We start from the raw sequence: 16338 nt of genomic DNA on the forward strand, positions 1-16338 counted from the left end.
TAGCCACTACTACTTCGCTTCCGTTATTTGTGATGTTCGTTGATCGATAGATCAACTACTATTGTAATATTGGATCATGCGATCTACCTTTGTAAGACGATTATGTGTTGTAATAAATGATGACTCTATGATATTCAACTATTATGTCTCGCAACAACAATATTCCTGGGATTGCGATGTATGGCATAATAGGCATCTGGACTTAAAAATCCGGGTGTTGACAGGCATGCATGAAGAGACAAATCTGTTGAACATTGTATGCAATGTCTGGGCGGGTAAGAGTTAGGTGTTGAAGGGCTCCAGCGAGGCTGCGATAGAGGGAAGGATCGCGAAAGGGGGCACCGTCTCCGCGCCATCCGGTTGTCCCGCTCCTTACTCTTACTATAATGCTTGTTTCCTTTACTAGTCGCACTTGCCTAGGATCATACTAGGAACATCTCCACCACTAAAGCTATCACCTTTACCTTCCGCTTTGCTAAGAACTAAAAAAGAATTAAAATTTGTGTAGCGTCCATTCATCCCCCCTCTTGTCCGCTACGATCCATTCAATTGGTATCAGAGCAAGGTTTTCTTGCTCGGGCTTTACCGCCTAAGAAATGGCCGGACAAGAGAAGGTTGTGAATGGGTCTCCTTCCCTTGAGCCACCCGCTCCATCATCTACCATTGATAGCACAACGGCTACGTTGGATGACCTCAAGAAATTGGAGTCATCCATCGTTAGGCAAATGAAGGCAATGATGATGGAGTTGGTTGCTCAAAAGCCAACCCTTATCGAAGATCCTAAGGCAAGTGTCGCGGATCCCCCACCAAAAGCTAATCAATTTCCTCTTGTTGATTTTGTCGCGCAATCGACAAAAGATCCACAAAAGGAAGGGCTTGGGGAGACCGGCACTTCAACAAAGGGCAATGCCACATGGAAGATTCTTGGCGCATTTGATTTTGTGAAGAGGTTTCTAAATGATCTAGGTAAGATCATCCTAGAACGTCGGATATAATACTAGGTCCACCGCGCCGAGTTGGTCGTCGGTCCAAACCAGCTGCAAGCTTGATGAAAATTAATGGTGATGGTGTTGTAGCTCCGGATGAAAGCCATGGTGCAGCGAGTGTTGTTTGTAGAGACTATACTGGTTTGTTTCTTGATGTTTCTTCAAGGATGATCCAAGGTATTAGTGACCTAGCTGCGTTGGAGGCCATGTAATGTGCTCTCATGCTAGCTGAGGATCCAGGGGTGTGAAAGTTGATGGTGTCTTTAGATAGTTTTTGGAAATATGTGCTACTAATCTTATACTACTAAATATTATTGTAAACATCTTTTTCTCTTTGTCAGGCATTGGTGTCATCGTTTTCATCAGGAATAAACACTGGAATGGCAGAAATGCCCTCTCATATGTGACGAAATTACCTGACCCTGCCACCAGCGTGTGCCCAGCTGACCTGAGCCCAGTAGTAGTAGTACAAACCCAAGCCCAAATCGAGAACACTGTCTCGGCCCTCTCTCCCGTCCCACAAGCGGCTAGGGTTTCACCTCCCGCCGCCGCCGCCGCAGCCGCAGCCGTCTACCGAGCTCCTCCGCCAGCAGATCTACGCCGCCTGACCCGTCTCGCTTCTGCCCAGGTCAGAACCTCGTTCTCCAGCTCGCCACCGGCTAGCCTAAGGCCGGGTCTGCCCGCATCTTGGGTTAATTTCTCTTCTATCTCGCGTCGCGAGATGCTACCATTTTACCTAGGGCGCGCGCGTGTGTATGTATGTGGAAGAAATAATCTAGGTCACCTGGCTGTATGCCGCTGCTCACAGTCACAGCGTGTTTGACAGCTTTGGGGGATTTGGAGCGGGACTCCCTTGAGGGGTTTGATTATTAGTCCTACTCCCATGTTTGGTGTGTCGCGAGAATTACCGCTGAGAATTTGACAGCAAGGTTCATCATGCATTTTAGCTGTTCTGATGTCCTTGGTCGTCGCCTCTACCCGGAACTGACCTGACCCGAGGCGTAGACGCGCACGACCATGGAAAGAGCAGCGTCCTGAACTTTCCTCTTTGCTCCGAGGAGCAGACGGGAGATCCGCTTCTCCTGAACAACAATCAAGAGCAACCTCGGGGAAACTGTGCTCTAGAGAATGCTCGTCGCGCCTTGGAGGTGGAAGATCTGCATGACAACGACATGACGCTGACGCCACCAGCGGGACTGAGCACACAGGCATGAATACACGATCAGGTCCACCGGCAGCCGCATCTAGGTTGACGAGATCTAGTTGTCAAGCTGCCGTGGCGCGGCGTGCTTCCATGTGTGGCAGGCGGTGAAACCATGACAGTTCTTTTTTTCAATTCTCCATCCCCAGTCGAATTACCTGCTCCTACCAGGGAAAGGATCGAGGGGAGTTGAGGTCCTTAACTCCCCTTCCCTTACCCTCCTCAACTCCCGTTACCATCAACCGATCAGCGGATTTTCAGTCCCAGCTCCCTCAGACTCACATTTCCTACTTCTAACTCCCCCCAACCAAACACGCTGTCAAGATAGATTTGTGGTAGATCAGTTCAGTTGCTTCTGCGCGAGGCGGAGCTTGTTCTGCCTTGCTGGTTGTTTATTGTTCCTATGAATGATTTTGGTGGTTGCTCTAACATTTCAGATATTTTTGTTTGCTGTTGTGGCTGCAGCGCAAGATGCCTCGCTACGATGAGCGTGACCGCTACAGCGGTAGCACGAGGCTCTACGTGGGCCGTCTTTCCTCGCGGACACGGACCAGAGACCTTGAGGACCTCTTCGCCAGATATGGGAGGTGAGCAGCAAGTTGGGCGCCTAAATATTCCTGTGTTCATTGAGCAGGATTCTTTCAGTCAAAGCTGTTTTTTCTTTCTTGCATTAGGAGGGATAAGGCCCTCCACAAATATCAGAAGTAGTACTAGTTTCTTATACCGTGGTTGGATGGATCTTGGTGGGTTGCATATCACACCTATGTGAATTCTGTGTGCCTAGCTTGCAGTCAAAAGCTTTGCTTCTGGTATTCTAAAAGCATGTAGTAGAACAGAAATTCAGAGGCAACTGAATTTCTCCACATGGTTACATTGAGGCAATGCTATTCCATACAAGATGTCTAAGCCAGCACCTTGTCATTGTTCTCCCACATTAATTTTCTCGCCATCAAATATATCCACAAGCCGTTCATGTTAATAATTTGGATGATATTGTTGAAGGTTCTGGGGCTTTCCCAACCTCGGAGTCCATGGTGGATTGGTGGGAGGGTGCCCTAGGTGGAATCGGTGGCTATTCTCCCGAAGTTGCTAGCAGACTTTGGCGAATGTTTTGATAAAATCTATTGACTGTTTTAAATGGAGGTCGCAATCGCGCCTGGTGTTTAGTTCGGTATGCATGGTGATACATTTCTCTACTTGCGTCTTGACGGTGTTGCTGTTTCTGGAAACTATTTCCGCAGAGTGCGACATGTGGATATGAAGCATGAGTTTGCGTTTGTTGTAAGTAACTGCTCTCTTTCACCTTGTTTTTAACGTTTTAGTTTGCTTATCTGCTGTTTTACATTGTTGCCACTCCTTTTCTTTGCTAAATCATACTGCAGGAGTTTAGTGATGCCAGGGATGCTGATGATGCAAGGTACAACCTTGATGGGCGTGACTTTGATGGAAGCCGCATGATTGTTGAGTTTGCTAAAGGGGTAATCCTAATGTTTCTCATCTATGATATATGTTTGCGTAATGATGCAGATTTTTTGTTTTCGCGCTTTCTGATTACAATCTTCATTTTAATGTTAGGTTCCGCGTGGCCAAGGAGGGTCTGGGTCCCGTGACCGTGGTGGTGACCGTGAATATATGGGTCGGGGACCTCCTCCTGGTTCTGGCCGTTGCTTTAACTGTGGAATTGATGGCCACTGGGCTCGTGACTGCAAAGCTGGCGACTGGAAAAATAGGTGCTACCGTTGTGGAGATGGTGGCCATATAGAAAGGGACTGTCAGAACAGCCCTAAGAACCTAAAGTATGTCCTGAGGTGTCTTTTCTTGTTATAATTTTCTGTTATAAATAGAGCATATATGAATTTAGTCCCCTTGATGAAAACAGGCGTGGAAAGAGTTACTCCAGATCTCCATCACCTCGTCGCGGAAGGGTCCGCGATAGGAGCTACAGCAGGAGCCGTAGCAGGAGCTACAGGTATGTATTTGTTTTGGAAATTTACGTGCTTCCTTTTGTTGATTTCTATGGCATGATTTGCTTGTCGTAATGATCTGGAGTCTGAAGTTTATGTACGCGGGACTGGCATGGTTTTTCTTCCAAACTATGTGTCTAGGATCTACTTTGTCCAACTGTCATGATGTTTCTCTCGTGCATGCTGTCTGTACGAACTGTTTTCCTCTTAAGCACATCTTAGGTGCCTATCAGATCCGGTCTAGTTTCATTTGCTGCTATTATAGTATTATGTGTGCATAGTTCTACCTCTGCTCTAAAATAAGTGTCGCAGTTTTGTTTGTAGATCCATCCGTATCTGGATAAAGTTGTGACACTTATTTTGGAATGGAAGTCGGTTGAATGTAGGAATTAACTTTTATGTAGAGTCATGCTTATTCTGCAACACTGCATAATGGAACTTTTCTGTCTAAATTGGTTTACTTTATGTGGACCAGGGGTTTTCAGTTTTATCTAGATGTTGCTTTTTAAACATACAAATATGTGTTAAAAGATAACACAAATAAGGTTAAAAATGGGTGGTACTGTTATTTCCCCTTGGCATGTTATCTGCATTTTGTATGTAACACTGACAGTATAACATCCATTGCTCTACACAGCCGCTCTGTTTCACCAAGGAGGGATGAGAGGCGGTCAAGGAGCCCCCGCGACAGCCGCAGCCCAAGCCCAAGGCGTAGCCCCCGCGACAGCCGCAGCCCTGCGAAGAGTCCCCGTCGCGACAGCCGCAGCCCTATGAAGAGTCGCAGCCCTTCACCCGCCAAGGGCAGGGCCCGCAGCCCTACCCCCAACGGCAGCAGGAGCCCTGCGCCGAGGGACAACAGCAGGAGCCCAGCAAGGGGTGACCATGACATGAGCCCTGCCGCAAATGGCCGTAGCCCTAGCCCAAGGGGCGGAGAGGACAACAATGGCGGCAACGACCGTGCCGCTTCTCCTGGAGGAAGCGCGTCGCCAGGTGGGGGTTAAGAGGGAGAATGGTAGGGTGGCGGCTTGCTCCTGTGCTGGCTATGCTTTTCTTATGGTCATGTTGAAGAAAGACTTAACTGTATGAGTTTTTATTTGAATTTGTACAACTCTGCATTCTGGTATTGGTACTTTGCGGGAAGACTAATGTCTGTTGTACTAAGTTGCACTTGGGATCATTTTGGTTCAGCTGTATTCTATTAGACTAATAATGTTGTGTGCTTATTATGATATTTTGAGTATCTTCAATGTGTTGGGCACAATGGGTTGATGATTTTGCTTCATCTGTATTCCATCAGACAAATAATGTTTCGTGCTTATTATGATCTTCTGAGGATTGTCAATGTTATGGGCCCGAGGGATTAATGGTGAGACAATGCTAATGTGGCAGGAAGATTTGATGCTTGATGGTGTAGATGGGATCGAACCCAACAGGTGCACTGTAGTTTGTTCATGCCCCTGCTGAAATGACAATATTTGATGGTGCCCCTGTTTATCTCTTCATTAAGTTATTAATCAAGATATGGTTCTAATTACGGAGGAGTTTGGCTTCTGTTCCTCCTACCTTTCGTTGGCACGTCCCAACCGTGAGTAGCTGCTGACCCAACATGGCTGCTGTAGCCGAGCCCTCGGACACCCTACACATGCGAAGAAGGGGGCTTAGGGCATCTCCAACCGGGCGACCCATCCCGCGCCCGCGCGTCCGGATGGGTCGAGCCGGACAAAAAACCGGCCCAGCGCGCGGACCCATCCCTAAAACGGATGCCCGCGGCGTCCGGATCGACGCAAACCCGGCCCAAATCTTGACCGGGTTTGCGTGGCCGCGGACGCGAAAGGCTGGTCGCTCGCGTCCGCCCCTTGTCCGCCCCTGGCCCGCGTGTCATAGGCATGAACAATATTTTTCATTAAAAAGAACTCATTACATTTTTTTTAGCTACTACTTCTACCCTATACGTATGGGGCCGGCGGTCTCGCCGGCGACTCCTCGCCGGCTCGTCGTCGGGGCCGTGGATTTCACTCGACGCGGGCGGCCTTTACGCGTGAGGATTCCACTCCAGCTTACGGGCTGGGTGGCGCGGCGGCGGCGGCGCGGGCGCGGGCGGCGGCAGCGGCGGCTTGGGCGGAGGCCACCATCCTCCTCCTTTCCGTCCGCGCACCTCGGGCGCGCTCGCGCTCCGCCTCTCGCGGCGGAACCATCCGCTTCCCGCATTGCTCCACCTCCTGCGCGAGCGGCGCGTTCCACGGCGGTGCGCGCCTCCGGGCGGACGCGGGCGGGTGCCCGGCCCTCGTGGATCTCCTCGCCGCCGGCGCATGCGCTCTTGCCGGCCACGCTCCGCCGACGCAGCATCCTCCCGGGCGCGCCGCTCGGGCGGCGGCATCCGGATGAGGTGACGGGCTGCTCGCATAGCGAGCAGCTCGTTCTTCCGGCCGAGGAGGTCGCCAAGCGGCGGCGGCCGGCCCGCCAGATGCCCTCGTGCTCCTTCGTCACGCGCGTGAGGTCGGCGAGTCGCTCCTCGATGGCGGCGTTGATGTTCGCCAGCGCGAGGTCCTCCTCGTTGACGGGCTCCTCCGCGGCGGCCGCCCCCTCCTCCGCGGCCTCGTACCAGCCGTCCGCGGTCTCGTGCCAGCCCTCCGCGGCCGCCTCCACCATCTCCGCGTCACCGGCCTTCTGTGCCGCCGCCTCGGCAGCGACGCGGAGCGCCTCGTCGTCGGCGACCCACCGCGAGTCCGCGCGCTCCTCCTCCACCGTCCGCGGGAACCTGGCCCGGGCGGCGAGGGAGAGCTTGGCCCATGTGGCCTGCAGGGTGCGCGGCATGGCGACGGAGAAGGTGGGGGGGGGGGGGGGAGGATGGTGTTGCGGTCTGTGTGAGACCGCCGCCGTCTTTTATAGCCGGAGGCCTGGCGGGAAACTTGGGCGGTCGCTCGCGCCAATGGCGTTTTCGCGCGCGCGGGAACCTTGGTGCGCGCGGGAACTTTCCCGCGCGTTCCACCGCCCACCATGGCTGTCCCGTCGAGGCCTGCCATGGCGCAGCGCCGCGCAAGGAAGACGAACCACGTGGCGTCTGTTTGGGTCGCCGCGTTGGGCGCAGCGTGCGACCCAAACGGACACGCGGACGTGGGGCGCTGTCCGCGTGTCCGGGCGGCGACCCAAACGGCCCAAAACGGACGGCCCAGCGCGTCCGTTTGGGTCGCCCGGTTGGAGATGCCCTTACAATCAAAGGCAGACGAACTGTGGGGGTCATCGAATCTCCCGTTTGTTGGTAACCACGAGAGCTAAGCGCTTGGGTGAAATAATACCGCATACAATTATTTATTTATTTACTTTCAGACAATGTTGTCCAATCACTTCTTCTTAATAGACTGGGATAAAGCTTTTGCTCTGTTTTTTAAAGTATGCAAACTTAGGCGCATTTGAATCCATACGCCCTTTCTTGCTTTTATTTGATGACAACGGCAACATACAAAGCATGAAGAAATAGAGATTCGAAGCAAAACAATACAATCAGACTGTTTCGAAACATTTAACTGGGCAAATGAGAACCAAGAAAGGTTATCATTCTTCCGTAGAAGATCATCTGAAGGTTGGCAGGTAATGGGGGAGCCGATAAACTGGTTTGAATCGCCGTGGCACACGCTTGTAGCCTATCAGCTCTAGTTCCGTGGCCGCATCGTTGCTTCCTTCAAGTGCCACCTCCATTAGGTTTGGTCGGAGCTTGCGAATATCTTTTATCTCTTGGTCGGTCGTAGGCCAGCGGAGCGTTCCATCCAGTTGTGTCGTCTGAAGGTTTTCGAGGCACCTTCCTACGAAGACACATTTAGGGATAATATCACCTTTCAGCTTCAAGTGGCCAAGGAGATGCATCTTTGCGAGAGCATTGTCAAGCGCAGCACCGTGTGTAGCATCAACGAATCCATGCAGCTCCAATGATCGGAGGTTGGTCATCTTGTGAAGTGGGCAACTCTGTTGACTCCAATTACTGGCCATTGCAGGATGTACACCATGTAGCGTTTGCAGCTCACCCAGTTTTTCCTCGAGTGTCTCTGGCAGAGTGAGTATTTCTGCGAGCACATGCCGCAGCACCTTAATCCTCCAGAATCCTGGGTCAATCGTCTCCACTTTGGTCTTCCTTATGTCCAGTGTCTGCAGGTTGAGCAATCTTCTTATGTCCGATGAGAGAACCTTGAGGTGGCTGCTGCGAACAAGAAGATATCGCAAGTGGATCAGGTCACCGATCTCCTTGGGCAATTTCTCCAGCTTCAGTCCCACTATTGAGATTACACGGAGGAACTTGGACTCATTAAGGAACTTTATGTCTTCCATATCTTCATTTTTTACATCAGCTCCACCAGCGCATCTCCACCGTGAAGTAGTGTTGGCACTGTCGTCGGTGTTGGCACTGCTCTTGTCTCCTTCGGCGACGTTGCATATGAAGGAACGCAGCTTAGGGAACTTGTTTCTAGGCATGGTGTATCTGCTGTCAAAACTCTTGAAAGCGATTCGGCGAGCAGACTGTGGAACAAATGCATCGTGCATGTCGTGAATCTCAATGAAGCCAGCTTCACGAACCTCTGACCGCAGGAACCCATGGAGTCTCATATGCACTCTGACATTTTGAATGCCACGGCTGGCATTTGCATGCACGATCTGAACAAGGCACCTTGAGACGAGCTCCTTGAGGTAATCTTCACCCTGCTCCTCCATAGTCTTGCCCAGCTCCGGCTTCACGACGAACCCCTCGGCAACCCACATACGCACCATCTCATGGGCGGATATGTAGGTATGCCTGGCGAAGGCGGCAAAGTAGAGAAAGCATGACTTGATGTCTTTGGGGAGGTCATCGAAGCTTGCCCAAAATACCCTGTCGATCACTGTTCCTGTGGTTGTGGAGAGGTTAGCTTCCGTTCTTGCAGCAGGGTTCACACACTTCTCCTCGGACAGTTCAGCTCCAGGTCCTTGAGGGCTGAGCTGTTGCAGCATTGCCTCCCACTGGCCATGCTTCTCTTTGAATCGGAGGAGTCCAGCCAGAAGAACTATAGCAAGAGGATAACCCCCAGTTATTTTGTACACTGTCTTGTTGTACTGGGTCTTCTCTTCACTTTCATTCTTCATGCTTGGCTCTGCATTTCCCTTTGTGTTTTTCTCTCCACTAAATGCCCTTGAGCAGAACAGTTGTCCACTTCTTGCTTCATCCAAACGGCTCAACATAAGGGTCTTGTTGGTGCGACCTTGGTTCATGGTGTCAGCATGCCGTGTGACTTCTTCACTCTCGGTATCCACTATGAGCACCACGGCCTTGTCATCTGGGAGGCATGCCTTCAGGCAGTTGAGGAAGTTTATGGAGGATATGCCACCCACAACCAGCAGCAGATACCTCTTACTGGAGGCAGCTTGGTTTCTAGGGGCCAGGAGCCGACGCAGCTTCGCGGCGGTATCATCGTTAGGGAGATACACCGGCTGCTCAAAACCTGGATTATATAACTTCAGACACTGGTATGCCTGCTGGTAGACTCCATTGAGCAGAACTTCCGTGTTGGAATCCGGTGGCATATTGTATCGAGCATACACTTCGAATTTTTTCCTCAACTGAAAAAAGACATTATCTGCCAGTGTGAACTTTCCAGCACCACTCTCGCCTAATATAAAGATGAATACTTGGATATGATTCGTTTCATCATACACCATATCATTAATGGCCTTCATATCATCGTTCAAACCCACGGGGCTATCAAAGAAATCATCTCGCCTGTTCATTGAGTACTTTTATTAGTGCCCAAGGATTAATTGACTCCAAATGTTATATAACGTACAACACAAGTACGTTACATATAGTTTGAAGTTTTTGCCGTAAAACAAGAATCTGGTCTACATAAGCAAACAATCGTAGCTTCATGAGATTTGAGACAGCAACCTATATGGATACCAAGTCTATGGATAGCATAGTTCTGCTAAGTATCTACCAAAAGTTTTTGTCATTCAATATTCTTTCTGTAGAAACTAGAACTAGTAACTGAATGAGCAGGGCATATCAGTTGCAAATTAAAATTTTGTGTAAATCTGAAAATGACCTCTTATTTATGTATGTGCATTTCTCATACAGACTTCAAAATTTCATCCTCAAACTCAATGTATTTATAAATGCAGGAAAACTATGATGGGAATATTAAAACTAAGAGATAACAATATTACACAGAAAATTTGTCTTTGTAGTGGTTATAAAAATTCATTGAATTGATACTAAAAATTTGCATGGCACCATTAATCATTCCTATGCACTAGTGTATCTGTTTCACTTTTTTTTTTGACAAGTGCCAATTCTTATAAATTTCCCCTACAACCATAAACAGATGATGATATATATGTTTGTCCATCAGGTTGTGTCAATGCACTACAAGAACATACCATCCTATGTCTCCCGACTTTTCACATGATCTCGCTCTTCTCTCCCAAACAAAATTCTAATGAAGGTACAACCAAAATTGTAAATGTTTACGTGGTATCTTCATAGAGGTGTTTTTTTCTTACCAAAGACAACCTCACAAAGCGCATCCAACAAGTGAGTACAAAGTTTTTTTAATGTCACGATGACAAGAATATACACCACTTCTTTTGACATGGTTCTGGAACTTTTACTGGGGTATCTAATACTATGAGTACTAGACCAAGGTGGAGTGTCAGGAATCTGACCCCAATATGGGGTTCTTTCCCCTGTTGAGACTCATACTTGAACCACAACATTTTTTTGATAAAGGGATTATATTAATATCAGGAAGATACCAATTACATCCAGCTACTGCAACCACGGTATCGTTGGCCAACTATGTAATCACGAGTAGAGACACCACATTGTACACATCTATTCAGAATAATAAAAAGACGGCGGTACAAAACATCTTGTATATACATTTTGCTTAACTTCGGTGTGTTTTCTATCGAATTCTCAACATTTATCTATGAGTACTTGCTCCAGCTTGTCATATGTGGTTTGCCCCCAACCAATAAGTCAAGGTAACCTTGATATTCATTTGGTGAATTGGGCATTGTTCAAGATAATCCTGTTGTGTTATAGAGTGATAACCGATGTAGACAAACCCGATGTTCTACACTTTGATGAAGCATGTTGATGTGGACTATCATTTTGTCTAGGAGAGAGAGTTGTTAGCATAGAACCATCACATTGACACCTAAATCTTCATTTTGGTACCACTTTGTGTTTCAGACGCAAAAAACTACCAGTTTTTGACGATGTTTTCTCAAATGGCCCTAATCCTGAATTGATAATAAATTGACACCATTTCTGAGGTGGACTAGAGCCCACCCAGTTAAAAAAGTCAAATAACACAAAAAATAAATAAAAACAAAAAAGTAGAGGATGAGCCCCCAATCGTATCCCCCAGCCGCGTCGCCTCGTGGCCGAGCCCGCCGCAGCCTTGCCGTGCCTGCCCTCCTCGCCGCCAAGCCCGCCCGTAGCCGCGCTTGGCTCGCCTCCGAGCACGCGCACCGTCACCTTGACGTGCCCGCCCTCCACGCCGCCTAGACCAGCCGCAGCTGCGCGCGTCTCACCGCCGAGCCTGGCCGCCGCCGCATCACCGTGCCCGCCTTCCGCCACCGTGCTCGGGCTAGAATGGCCTCTGCCGTGCTCCTCCCACCGACGCGGTGCTTGCTTGGGACGGTAAAGTACACGTCCATTGGGAACCCCAAGAGGAAGGTATGATGAGTACAGCAGCGAGTTTTCCCTCAGTAAGAAACCAAGGTTATCGAACCAGTAGGAGATGAAGATCACGTGAAGGTTGTTGGTGAAGGAGTGTAGTACGGCACAACACCAGGGATTCCGGTGCCAACGTGGAACCTGCACAACACAATCAAACTACTTTGCCCCAACTTAACGGTGAGGTTGTCAATCTCACCGGCTTGCTGAAAACAAAGGATTAAACGTATGGTGTGGAAAATGATGTTTGCTTGCAGAAAACAAAAGAGAACAATGATTGCAGTAGGTTGTATTTCAGATGTAAAAGAATGGACCGGTGTCCACAGTTCACTAGCGGTGTCTCTCCAATAAGATAAATAACATGTTGGGTAAACAAATTACAGTTGGGCAATTGACAAATAGAGAGGGCATAACAATGCACATACATATCATGATGACTACTGTGAGATTTACTTAGGGCATTACGACAAAGAACATAGACCGCCATCCAGCATGCATCTATGCCTAAAAAGTCCACCTTCGGGTTAGCATCCGCACCCCTTCCAGTATTAAGTTGCAAGCAACGGACAATTGCATTAAGTACTGTGCGTAATGTAAACAATACAAATATCTTTAGACAAAGCATTGATGTTTTATCCCTAGTGGCAACAGCACATCCACAACCTTAGGGGTTCTTGTCACTCCCCCAGATTCAATGGAGACATGAACCCACTATCTAGCATAAATACTCCCTCTTGGAGTTACAAGTATCAACTTGGCTAGAGCCTCTACTAGCAACGGAGAGCATGCAAGATCATAAACAACACATATAAGATAGATCTATAATCAACTTGACATAGTATTCCATATTCATCGGATCCCAACAAACACAACATGTAGCATTACAATAAGATGATCTTGATCATGATAGGCAGCTCACAAGATCTAAACATGATGGCACAAAAGGAGAAGACAACCATCTAGCTACTGCTATGGACCCATAGTCCAAGGATGAACTACTCAAGCATCAATCCGGAGGTGGGCATGGTGATGTAGAGCCCTCCGGTGATGATTCCCCTCTCCGGCAGGGTGCCAGAGGAGATCTTCTGAACCCCCCGAGTTAGGGTTGACGGCGGCGGCATCTCTGGAACTGTTCTGGTATTTTGGCTCTCGGTACTAGGGTTTTCGGGGACGAAGGAATAAACAGGAGAAGGGGCAGCGTCGGGGGAGCCAGGGGGCTCCCTCCCCACATGTCGGCGCGGGGGGGCCCACTGCCGCGCCGCCCTATGGGGTGGGCCCCCTGCTGGCCTTCCTCGACTCTTCTTCGGTCTTCTAGAACACTCCGTGGAAAAAAGGGTCGTGGGCTTTTGTTTCGTCCAATTCCGAGAATATTTGTAAACCAACTTTTCTGAAATCAAAAACAGCAGAAAACAGGAACTGGCACTGTGGCATCTTGTTAATATGTTAGTCCCAGAAAATGCATAAAAACATTATAAATTGTGAATAAAACATGTAGGTATTGTCATAAAACTAGCATGGAACATAAGAAATTATAGATACGTTGGAGACGTATCAGTGCTCGTGCCCCCACCGACGCCGTGCTCCGTCGAGGCAGCCCACTGACGCGACACCATGCTCCGTTGAGGCGTCCTGGCTGGCCATTGGGGAGGTCCTCAGGGAGGAAGAGGATGCTGGCGGCACCCGTGCTCTAGCTACCCCTTCGGCGGAGCAGAGCGGGGAAGGGGGCGGTGAGGGGCGCGGTGGCGGCGATGGCCTGCCTCTGGCTCGCTGCCAAGCGGCTACCCCTTCAACGGAGCAGAGCGGGAGCGGGGGCGCGGCGGCGGCTACCCCTTCGCTGGAGCAGAGTGGGGGCAGGAGGGGGGCGGCGTCGGCGCTCGCTGTCGGGTGGCGGTGGCGACCTGCATCGTCGGAGTACGCCGGCGGCGGGGTGGAGGTGCAGGGAGGCTGCGGGGCATCCGGAGCTTTTCACTTTTGATTTTTTCCAAATATTTAGGGTGTTTTTAATTATGCTGACATGTGGGGCCCAGTTTATTGGAAGAAAATTTTGCCTCGTCAGCTTTACATGTGGGCCTGGCCTGTCAGAAATCATGTCAATTTGCGCTAAGACATGGTTTAGTGCTATTTGAGAAAACCTTGTCAAAATCTGGTGGTTTTTTGCGCCCGAAACACAGGTACCAAAATAAAGATTTAGCTACGAATGTGGTGGTTTATGCTAACAACTCTAGGAGAGAAGATGTTAGAGTTACAATTTTGTTGCCTCTGAAGGCCATATAGAGGATAGTTTCACTAAACCGATTGATGCACACCAACTTTTATTTATGGTTCGCAATCGTGACCTCAATCTCTACATGAGGGGGGGGGGGGGGCTGATGCGGTGTCTATATAACGTGTGTATCATTTTTTTATATTTAACATGTGCGTGATTGAATGCTAACTAAAACTAGGTAACCTCGATTGAGCACGAGTTGACAAAACGAGCTCTTGAGAGCATAATACAAGTAAGTACAAGATCGAACCCGGCTCTAATACCTTTCCCATGCTTTGCATTGAACATGCCGAACAATTTCTCTTTCTCTTGGTTCTTTTGCAAGCATGATAATGTGAGTCTTACCGTTGGTGTTGCCACAAATATGAGGACCAATTTCTCTTTCCGATGGTTTGTGTGCACACATGTTGGCACAATGCTTGTTGTATGCCTTGATGATATCATCATACACTCCGAGAATCTCAAGGACCATGTCATACATGTGGGAGATACCTTATGCATCTTGTGCCACTTGTTACACAAAAAGTTACTCTCCTTTGGATTTCTCATTTCATCTATGGCAATGGAAATGGATTCTTTGAAACTTGAGGATACCCATACTCGGCTCACGCCAACCATAATCACCCAAGCTAGAAGTCTCCATAACTTTGCCATTGCACATACAAATTTTGACCACAATTTTGCCGCCATTACTTGCCTTTTGATTGTTCCATTTGTTTGGGACAATGATACACAACACATTTTTGACACCTTACAAAGGAAAGTTTTACATGCACAAATTTTTGCCCTACCACATTTTGAATACATCGACACTCTTTTGGTTCCCATTTTTGCCAAATGCCTCTTTGAGAAACGACTTGATGCTTCGTATTTGATTGAGAGCCTCTTGTTCGCCGATCACAAAATTGGCATCCACAAGCTTTCCATTCGCAAGTTGTTTTTCCCCAAGTTCTTCTTCGATCACGACTTTATCCCTCCACCACTACATGGGAGAACCGTCATGGACTACAACAAGGACGCCCGCACCACGACGAGCATCCATAAGGATACAAGGGAAACTATACAAGAACATGTCCTTCACCAAGCTACAAGGATCAACGTCTACATCATCAACAAACAAATTTCCACGTACTTGGTGAGCAAGACATTCACCATCTCGGACCTCTCGCCACAACATGAAGATGAGGAGGAACAAGAGTCGAGAACGACTCTTCCCCAAGGGGGGGGGGGAGATGATGCAGCCCCGCCTATCGTCGACGCTACACCATGGCCAAGGAGTCCCCCAAGTGGACCAACAACACAAAGCCCCGCCATATATGTCAAGGTGCCAACATCGACAAGGACCAAGAGAGAAGGAACTCCCATGGTGCAAGGAAGAGAGAAGAAGAAGAAGGAAAGAAGAGAAGAAGGAAGAGGAAGGAGAGGAGAGAGGAGGAGGTCCATCCGGCCCAGGATCCGGCCGACCGGGCCACATGCCGGACCAACCGGTCACAGGTCCGGTTGACTGGGCGGCAGACCGGATCCGGCCGGTCGAATCCGGATCCCAGGCCGGTGCCATCCGGAAGCAGTCCAGGGGCTCCGGGAGCCCCACCTGGTCACCGTACGGCCCAGCATCCGGTTTGGACCGGATGGGCCGGCCCCAGACCCGGTCCAACCGGCCCCCTGACCGGATTTCGCGTATCTGTCTCGACCAGATCTTTCTGGGTCGGTTATTCTTATACCTCTTCGGCCCGCGTCGCCCTGTAAACCTATATAAGTGCCCAGGTTGCCCACCCCTGCTCTGGAGACAAGATATGGCTTAAACATGACTTTGAGCTTTGTCTCCCTAGGGTTAGATCCCCTTTGTATCAAGGCACTCTTGTTGGAGATATGGATTTAGTTGTGTGAGATTCTAGTGTTGCCCACTCTCTCTCCCACTCCTCGATTCATCTCCCTCACCGATCTCTCACCCCGGAATTCTACCTCGTGTCTCTTCCGGGTTGATTCTATCGGAGTGGTCCATCGAGCCACAGGAGTAAGATTCGATTGTATCGGGTTGGTGTGTGATGTCTACGCCCCCTCCTTTTCCTGTAGACAGTGTTGGGCCTCCAAGAGCAGAGGTTTGTAGAACAACAGCAAGTTTCCCTTAAGTGGATCACCCAAGGTTTATCGAACTCAGGGAGGAAGAGGTCAAAGATATCCCTCTCATGCAACCCTGCAACCACAAAGCAAGAAGT

At 49.3% G+C, this 16338-nt stretch overlaps 1 protein-coding gene across 2 annotated transcripts; it reads left to right on the top strand.

Moving 5' to 3' along the window:
* The first annotated feature begins 1500 nt into the window (after positions 1–1500).
* Positions 1501–5391, top strand: LOC124653581 (serine/arginine-rich splicing factor RS2Z32-like). Of its 2 annotated transcripts, XM_047192644.1 has the most exons (8): positions 1502–1614; positions 2653–2774; positions 3429–3468; positions 3570–3665; positions 3763–3983; positions 4067–4156; positions 4789–4952; positions 4983–5391. In XM_047192644.1, the coding sequence occupies exons 2-8, from the start codon at positions 2659–2661 to the stop codon at positions 5150–5152; spliced, it is 897 nt and encodes a 298-aa protein (XP_047048600.1). In that variant the 5' UTR covers positions 1502–1614; positions 2653–2658; the 3' UTR covers positions 5153–5391. The 2 variants fall into 2 exon arrangements, with proteins under 2 accessions (XP_047048599.1, XP_047048600.1); XM_047192643.1 differs by having other exon boundaries at positions 1501–1614; positions 4789–5391.
* The last annotated feature ends 10947 nt before the right edge of the window (positions 5392–16338 follow it).

The sequence above is a fragment of the Lolium rigidum genome, chromosome 5 (assembly GCF_022539505.1).
Source record: "Lolium rigidum isolate FL_2022 chromosome 5, APGP_CSIRO_Lrig_0.1, whole genome shotgun sequence".
In the NCBI taxonomy this organism is placed as follows: domain Eukaryota; kingdom Viridiplantae; phylum Streptophyta; class Magnoliopsida; order Poales; family Poaceae; genus Lolium; species Lolium rigidum.